Raw genomic sequence first — 8,961 nt, 5'->3', positions numbered from 1 at the left:
ATGATTTCTCTGGTCTTCATTCTGCTCATCGGAGCCGCTTGTGAGTATGAGAGTTATGTAGTTAACTAAAACTATTGAAATAACTTTGAATTGAAAACAAAACTAAAACATATTAGTTAACTGAAATAAAAACTAAAACAAGGCTTTACAAAAACAAAACTGAAACGGCATTGTGTGTTTACAAAACCAACTAATACAACTAAAATCATATATCGTTCGTTTTGGTTTTTGTAATTATCCAGTATTTTTCTTTAAAAATAGGGAAAATAGCTGATCTACAAGCTCACAATGTGTCACGATGAACCGTGTTGTGAGTCTGGAGATTTTCAAAAAATTTCTGGGTTTTTTGAATCTTGCCCCTGACTAGCCCATATCACAAATATTATTAAAACTAACTGAAAAGTAAAACATTAAGTCAAAATGAAGTAACGATAAAAATTCAAAACTATAATAACCTCGCTGAGTATACTGTTCCGTTATGCATGTGCATAGTTTTTTTCTTAGTGGTCAGAGTTTACCCAATTGGCTGAAATACTTAAATTGTGGTGCAACACTTATTTTACTTTTGGCCAGACAAACAATTCAAATGAAAACCTAAACTTCCACTTCAATGGGAAGATTGAGGGAAGGATATATAGCATTGAAAGCTAATTCAACTAAATACCTATGCTTTTTGTTCATGCAAAACTTGAAAGTGTTCAATCTTATTTAAACTGATTCCCTGTGTGTGTTTGTAGTTGCGGAGGAGGACAAGATCGTTGGAGGATATGAGTGTGAGGCACACTCCCAGCCCCATACGGTGTCTCTGAACTCTGGCTACCACTTCTGTGGTGGCTCCCTGGTCAACGAGAACTGGGTTGTGTCTGCTGCTCACTGCTACAAGTCGTAAGACAACCCTTAAAACATTTTTGACAGTATTAAAGATATGTGTAAGATAAAAAAAAAAAACTATGAATAGACTCATTAAAAAATAATCTCTCTCAATCATCACTCATGACCCACTCGAAGTGTGTGCTGGTGTTTATAGCTACAGAGACCCTTCCCTCTACCTGTATTTTTCTTATTTTACCTTGTTAGGGACATTTATGGGAGCCACTGTGAGAATCAAGTTAAGATCAAGTTCCACAAGAGCCTTCTCTCCTGTATCTCCAAGTTAATTTAACCCATACCCATCTTTCTTTTCCAGCCGCGTTCAGGTTCGTCTTGGCGAGCACCACATCAGGGTCAACGAGGATACCGAGCAGTTCATCTCCTCCTCTCGTGTCATCCGTCACCCCAAATACAGCTCCTACAACATCAACAATGACATCATGCTGATCAAGCTGAGCACGCCCGCCACCCTCAACGAGTTCGTGCAGGCTGTGGCTCTGCCCACTTCCTGCGCTGCCGCTGGCACCATGTGCTTAGTCTCCGGCTGGGGCAACACCATGAGCTGTGAGTAAATCATCCATCTGGGAGGCAAATCTAAAAAATATATATAATTTCCAGAAAATGGTTCAGGATTTTTTGAATAAGATTGAAAAACATATATGTATATACACATTTGTATTGATTTTATCAGACATAACAGACAAGTACATCAATAATAGACACATAACAAGAAAACAAACAAACACCTGACTATAATGCATAATAAACATGCTTCCACATTGATTAATTAATTAACCTATCATCATGATTAGTGGTAAGTACCACAATTAACAATTATAGTGAAATGTTGCATCTTTACCCGTTTTGTTTGACTCGCAGCCGTTAGCGGTGACAAGCTGCAGTGCCTGGACCTTCCCATCCTCTCTCATGAGGACTGTGACAACGCCTACCCTGGCATGATCACCGACGCCATGTTCTGCGCTGGTTACCTGGAGGGAGGCAAGGACTCTTGCCAGGTATGTAATTAACATAATAATAAGGTACCTCTGTCATCATTGTTCATCATTTAGATATCTAATCATCGTCCCACTGTGGCTAATTTTCACGTGTCTCCTCTCAGGGTGACTCTGGTGGCCCCGTTGTGTGTAACGGTGAGCTGCAGGGAGTTGTGTCCTGGGGATACGGTTGTGCTGAGAGGGACCACCCTGGTGTCTACGCCAAGGTACAGGATGCCTCAAAGATCTTATTTATGAGTTGTATGCATTTATGAGTTTGGGTTTTTCTGTGTTCGTCTTTATACATACAAGTCAAAGTCAGACATGTCATTCATAAAAGCAAGGACAGCAGCAGCTGCTATAGCGAATCGGAAAAAATACATATTTGAGGTCTATCTTTTTGGCCACCAAAATAACTGTGAAATCGAAACTCTTGGCCTGACCTTATGGGACACCAAGTGCGAAAAGTATTTTTCCACGCTTGATTCAATTCATAAATCTTATAATGTCAACAATACAGACTACATTACCCTGTCCTTTACAAAAACCTGTAACGATAAATGTAAAACAGCAAATATAGCTACTAGATGTTCAGGCCGGTACCAGACCTTGTGTTTCCCAGGCGACCTCTCTAACCACTCAGCAACGGCTGACAGACTATTATTTCATCCATCCACAATGTTCAGGAAGCTATAAATACAAGGCTTTCACTGCCTACCACCAACATTGCAACAGCTGTAATGCATGTGAAAATAAAACCCTGGAACCTTGAGCCATAACAGTGCAATATACTCATAAACACTATAGCCTACCCTATAAATATGTAAGACAATCTCAGTATTATTGTGCTAAATCTTTCTGTCTCCATTTTCAGGTGTGCCTGTTCAACGACTGGCTGGAGCAAACCATGGCCACCTACTAAGTGATCCCGATCATTGATCATTCTCCAGTCCAATTAATGCACTTTATCATCATGTGATGTGCATGTTCCATCCTTTATACTGGAAAATAAATAATTTGAACTTTATCTGTGAAGTCTATTTTATTTTTCTTCGTTTAAATAATGATTCAGATTTGGTCTGGGATGTTTTAAATTAATGTGTACTTTTTTGTAATATTCTAAAACAATGGTTCACATAGTGGGGTCCATGAGAGGCATCCAGGGGTCCCCAGCAAAATGTGTAATAATGTATTAATAATGTTTAATTTCTGCTTAACAATGATAATTGGTTTCAGTCTCTAAACTGTTATCACTACAGAATTCTGTATTAAATCTAATCTAACAGCAATAATCTTCTCTTATGGGGGTCCGCGTCCCTGACATAAAATTCTTTCAAATGGGGGTCCAAGATCTAATACATATACATTTGTGGTCCTTAACCAGTGTTAAAAGATAATGATTTAAAGTCAACATTTAATGGTTTACTGAGAAAACCACATAACAAAATACTTATTTGTATAATTCTTTAAAAGATTGAGATTAATTATTTTCTGTTACCAATCATGAATATTGCTTGTACAGTAATACTTAAGAAATGCAACATATGTGACACACATCACAGACAAAGACCTGAACTCTTCTTCTCCTGGTTTCTACATTAGTTGCCTAGTCATTTTGTTATAAATCTCAACCCTCTAAGAGCTGAATTTCTATAAAAGGCTGTGCACACAGTTGATATCATATTGAGGGTAGCTTTTTAGCACACATTAGGCTAAATGGAGTATAGCCATGTTGAATAATATAGTGCCCAAATGGATTTGAATGATCATACAGTATATTCCTTGTCAGGATTGAGTGAAGGGAAGGACCCAAAAGCAGACGAGTCGGAATGCAGGATAAACTTAACGTATTTATTGAGCCGAACAGGCAGATTAAACAAGACAGGTAAGTTCAACTTCAAAATGGCTAGCTGCCAAACACAGAACTCACTTGACAATGGTCTACGGACCAACAAGGACCCATTGCAAACACAGGGTTTAAATAGACAGGGGATTAACAGGACGCAGGTGAACACAAACTACAATCAACACTGTGATTGGCTGGGGCACAACAGGACACAGGTGGAGAACATAACTAATCAAGGGTAAGAGAGACAAGACAGGAAACAGTAAACAAGGCAGACAGGAAACAATACTACAAAGCAAAAGCACAGAACACCAATGCAAAAGGCAGCAACAGAATGACAGATAGAATTATACAATTGGAACACGCAGTATGCAGAACATACAAAATGCACTTTAGGCCTAACCAGCCTAAAGTGTCCATAACCATATAAGGGCATCTTCAAGGTATAAATAATAAGTCGGCCTACCCGGCCCAAAGTGTCCATGACCATATAAGGGCATTCAAGGTCTAAATAATAAAGTCAAAGTCCACGGCCCGAGGAGCGGACCGTGACATTCCTATAGAGTACAGAAGTCCTCATATAAAAATTGTGGTACAAAAATAAACAAACTGTCTCTGCAATATTGTCAGGGAGGTGGCTCTGTATCGTTTATGATAGTCAGTCACTTATATTTGATACAGTCTGTTTCTGGTGAAAATGTAACTAATTCGGCGGAAGTAACATTAGCGTTTTCTCACCGTCAGTTGATGCTTCATATCCATAAGAGTAAAACCGCCGGGATCATTTGTTTATTTTTGGAACACAGTTCTTATTTGACGCGATATTAAACACGTCTATGGGAATTCAGAATGGGGGAATTTAAGAAAACCGCGACCCAGGTAGGATGCGTAAATTACGTCAGACTTCGGTGCTCTATATCCTTTGGACAGTGTTGCCAGATATTGCGAGAGAAAGAAGCCTAGGAAAACAAGCCCAAAAGAAGCAAAGTAGGCGGAAAAAACAGAAGAAAAAAAAATCCACGCCCCCTCAGTATTTCCTATTGCCCCCCCAAATAAAAATTCCTGTATCCGGCCCTGCCGGGACGTAAATGAAATGAAGTGCATGTGCGTCCGTGCGCGTCCGTGTGAACTGTCCCCTATCAACGTCCTCGCTCAATGTTCTGTGATTGACAGCGAAGGTTGCCAATCAGGTGGCGAGTTTGAGTGAAACCGAATGGAACCGAGTGCAGCCGCCAAAAATGGAACGAGCCGCTATTTCTTCTGTGCGCTGTTTTTGGTTTTGGTTTTAAAACTTTAAAACGCTCTCAAACTTCTTTTTTGAGGCACGGAATTTACTTTTAAGATATCGTTTGGATAGAATTTAGTTGTTTAACTTCATATATGTGGTCAATTTATCATGACAGAGCCTATTTAAAAATAAAAATTCAGAGAACCGGCAGGGGCGGGCAGTGACACGTATGTATCCAAATAAAGCAACCTATTTTCGGCATAGCCCCTTCAAAAGTCCCCTTGCGTCATATTGCTGGTGGTGGGGAAAATGAGTAACCTGACTCTGCCAGATGGAAGAAGCTTGCGGCACATCTGGTGGAGACAGGTTAGAAAATGAGCTGCTGATTGGCTGAAGGGGAACAAACTGCTGATTGGCTGAAGGGGTTGTCAGTCAACGGTACTAATCCAGCCCAGCTCTGTTTGACAACAGTTTTTTTCTTTTTTTGATCTCTGAAGTTGCCTAGAACCCCTTTAATTTTCAATACACATTAATGTGAATGTTATCCACATACTGGGGCATGCAGAGTTGTCAGTACTTGACTATACAACATTGTTAAATATATTTGATAATACCATGTGTAGTAATGAAGGTTGAATGTTTGTTCAACCAAAATATTTTAGATAAGTAAACAAAAATGGATATAAATGAGAAAATAATTACATTATTTTAATGAATAACCCCAGTCAGAGTGAAATTAATTTGACTGAAGCGATCTCAATTTAGCAGACACTTAGAAACAGCAACTTATAAAGTGCAACGTCGGAATAAGTGGTGAACACATAGTTCTAATTTAGTTATTTTTAATTAAACATCATGGTGGCGAATTAGTTGTTAGAGCAATAAAAGTATACGTATGCTACAAATGAACAAGGATAACAAGTAAACGACATACCTACTGTACCATCTATCTAAATAACATACCGTACCTACTGTAGCTACTATCGGAATACTTAACAAGCAGGAAATTCGAGTGCAAAAAAACCCGAAAGTCTGGCAGTTACTTACAGTATGTCATGCAGCTATGACAGCTATGTGTTGTTATGCTCAATGCTGTTTATTCCACACACTAGGGAGAGAGCCAGACTAACCTCTTTCACAGCATTACATGCCGTGTAAAGTATATGAGGTGTAAAGAATAAAGATCTTGTATCACTTTGAAATCTTTTTTTTCAGGCATTTTTGATACTTGCTACCTCAAATTTATTCTACCCTGACATAAGATTTATGGTAAGTAAACAAATCTTTTTCACTCTACACCCTGGGAATAGGATTTAATTCACAATTCAAAGTTCCCATGCATTGTTGCAGACGTTTTTGACTGTGGTGTGATGTGATAATACTGAAAGCAAAATGTATTTACTGTCTGAGAAACCTATTCATGCAAGAGTAATTTACATTTTAAATTTACATTTTATTTGAATAAATGACTGAAGAATTACAACATTTTGTGGATTGAGCAGTACAGAAATCACAGAATTTCATGGCTAATGTCAGTATTTTTTGCATGCGAGCACGTACTGTATTATTGTACAGTACGGTATGTTGTTTACACAGTAGATTGAAACCTTGAGTTGCATGAGCACTATTAACTTTACCTTGAGTTTGATGCCATGAATTCAGTGAAGTAATACTTAGAGACATAAAGACTTTCTATAATGTTTGTTTTATCAGATTCATCATGTCAGAAGAGACTACTTGTGAAAATCCTGAGATACTCAGTCCTGAGATCCTCAGTGAATTGGAGGACTACATGAAATTGTACCAAACTGACCCATCTTCCAAATCAAAGAAGACCCACAACGAGTGGGAGAATGTGACTCTGAGCATTGCTGTGACTGGAGAGAGCGGCGTGGGAAAGTCCACCTTTGTCAACGCCATACGAGGTCTCAGAGACGGAGATGAAGGGTCAGCAGAGACCGGAGTGACTGAGACCACTATGAAAGCCATTCGATACAATCACCCCACCATGCCTAACGTTTACATCTGGGACTTGCCGGGAATTGGTAAACCCAACTTCAAAGCTAAGAACTATCTCAAAGAGGTCCAGTTTGACACCTTTGACTTCTTCTTCATAATTTGCTCTGTTAGGTTCAAGGAGAATGACATCTTGCTGGCCAAAGAGATCAAGAAGATGAAGAAAATGTTTTACTTTGTTCGATCAAAGATTGACCAGGATGTCCATGCCGAAACCTGTAAAAAAAACGTCACTGAGGATATGGTTCTCTCCAAGATCAGACAGTGTTGTGAAGAAAACCTGAAGACTATTGGGAACCCCAAAGTCTTCCTCATCTCCAACTTTGACCTGGGGAAGTATGATTTGCAAAACCTGATTGAGTCTTTGGAGACAAACCTGCCAGAGCACAAGCGGTCAGCTCTGATTCGCTCTCTTCCTGTCTGCTCCTTGACCATGATAACAAAGAAAATGGAAGACCTTAACAAAAGTGCTGAATCTGCTGCCGTTGCTGCCTGTGCCACTGCTGCAATTCCCATTCCAGGCTTGTCTGTAGGATGCGAGATTGGGATCATGCAAGAGTTTCTGCAAAAGGCCCTCATTTCCTTTGGGCTAGACGAGAGATCTCTCAGGAGACTCTCCGAGAGGGTCAACAAGCCAGAAGAGGATCTCAGGTCAGTGATGAAGTCTCGTTTCACTGAGGGGGTCGATGAGAAAGTGGTGGCCAAAATGATGCGTACAAAAGCCATGGTGGCAGCAAAGACTGTTGAGGTTTTTCTGAGCGCTATTCCTGCCCTTGGTAGTGCTGGAGCAATGGGGGTTGCCTATTCCACAACGCTTCATCTACTCCGTGAGGGGATAAAGGAGATGGCAGAGGATGCCAAAGCTGTGCTTAGCATAGTGATGCTGGAAAACATGCCAAGGGTGGACTCACCATTGGGAGTACAGGGAGAAAACATGCCAGGGATGGACTCATCATTGGGAGTACAGGGAGAAAACATGCCAGGGGTGGACTCATCATTGGGAGTACAGGGAGAAAACATGCCAGGGGTGGACTCATCATTGGGAGTACAGGGAGAAAACATGCCAGGGGTGGACTCACCATTGGGAGTACAGGGAGAACTCTAGGTGGGTCAGTCTGTCTGTGAGGTGCAGGAGGATTACTTATATGAAAATATGTAGTGTGCCTTTCCTTGTTATGTTGGGAAATGTCATTGAAAATGTCATTGTTTGTTTGTTGTTGTTTATTCTTATTAATGATGTGTTTGTCTTAATCAGTGAGTCGTGAGTTTTATTTTAGAGTTTTTTAATATATAAGCATCTGGTGTAGAAAGTCCTAACGAGGGACAAGGGTCGTAAATGATCCTTGGCTAGAAACCCTAAATGCAATATAATGGTCTCATGTTTTTAACTTGATATTTTTTGTATTGTCCCTGCTAAATTAAAATATAAATACAAATGAATAAATGAATGAAAAAGAGAACTAAAGACCTGAATCTGTGAACATAAAAGTAACATCAGAAATCATGATGAATAATTCCTGGTAGCTAGGCACTTTAATACTACAGCGAACATGAGGTCTGTAGGTTGAGATTCCAGGGCATTGAATAGGTGAATCCTTTGAAAAGAGGAGTTGACAGAGACTGTTTACTCATGAGGAGAGAAGGACTAAATGAAGAATTAGTGATGAATTGCATTTTATAGTGTAATAATTGACTGTATACTCTTGTGGGTTTGTAATTTGTGAGAATTCCTATTCTTTTTATTCTATTGTGTATTACCCTACTTAATGTTTATATCCAATTTTGTATTCTCACACTGTATTGTATTGTGATTGGCATGTACTGTAACTATACTGCAAACAACATAGGTCATATCTGCCCAGGTGGGGCAAATGCTGACGAAGGCCCGAGGAGCTGAAACACTTCTGTTTGTCAGACTGCTTCTGCGGTAAATAAAAAAACACAAATATGTATTTTGCGAGCGCATGCGGACTGTTTCTGTTTGCTGTGAGTCTGCACACACAGTT

At 39.6% G+C, this 8,961-nt stretch overlaps 2 protein-coding genes across 2 annotated transcripts; both read left to right on the top strand.

The window, feature by feature from the left end:
- Nucleotides 1-2,877, top strand: LOC308092441 (trypsin-1-like; the record flags this gene model as incomplete). The annotated part of the gene is made up of 6 exons (XM_080438337.1): nt 1-40; nt 738-885; nt 1,187-1,438; nt 1,757-1,886; nt 1,991-2,092; nt 2,740-2,877. 6 exons carry the CDS (start codon nt 1-3, stop codon nt 2,785-2,787), a joined length of 720 nt encoding a protein of 239 aa, XP_080294463.1. The 3' UTR covers nt 2,788-2,877.
- Nucleotides 2,878-6,062: 3,185 nt separating this feature from the next.
- On the top strand, nt 6,063-8,310 carry LOC308091857 (interferon-inducible GTPase 5-like). The gene is made up of 2 exons (XM_080437596.1): nt 6,063-6,208; nt 6,653-8,310. Exon 2 carries the CDS (start codon nt 6,660-6,662, stop codon nt 8,058-8,060), a length of 1,401 nt encoding a protein of 466 aa, XP_080293722.1. The 5' UTR covers nt 6,063-6,208; nt 6,653-6,659; the 3' UTR covers nt 8,061-8,310.
- Nucleotides 8,311-8,961: the final 651 nt, after the last annotated feature.

This window comes from Gymnoscopelus braueri (assembly GCF_963280865.1).
Source record: "Gymnoscopelus braueri genome assembly, chromosome: 9".
In the NCBI taxonomy this organism is placed as follows: domain Eukaryota; kingdom Metazoa; phylum Chordata; class Actinopteri; order Myctophiformes; family Myctophidae; genus Gymnoscopelus; species Gymnoscopelus braueri.
Note: the sequence above shows the minus strand (reverse complement) of the source record. Positions and strands in the feature narration are given on the sequence as shown.

Excerpts from the sequence above, each read along its gene's own strand:
- LOC308091857 (XM_080437596.1), top strand. The coding sequence starts at position 6,660 with ATGTCAGAAGAGACTACTTGTGAAAATCCTGAGATACTCAGTCCTGAG.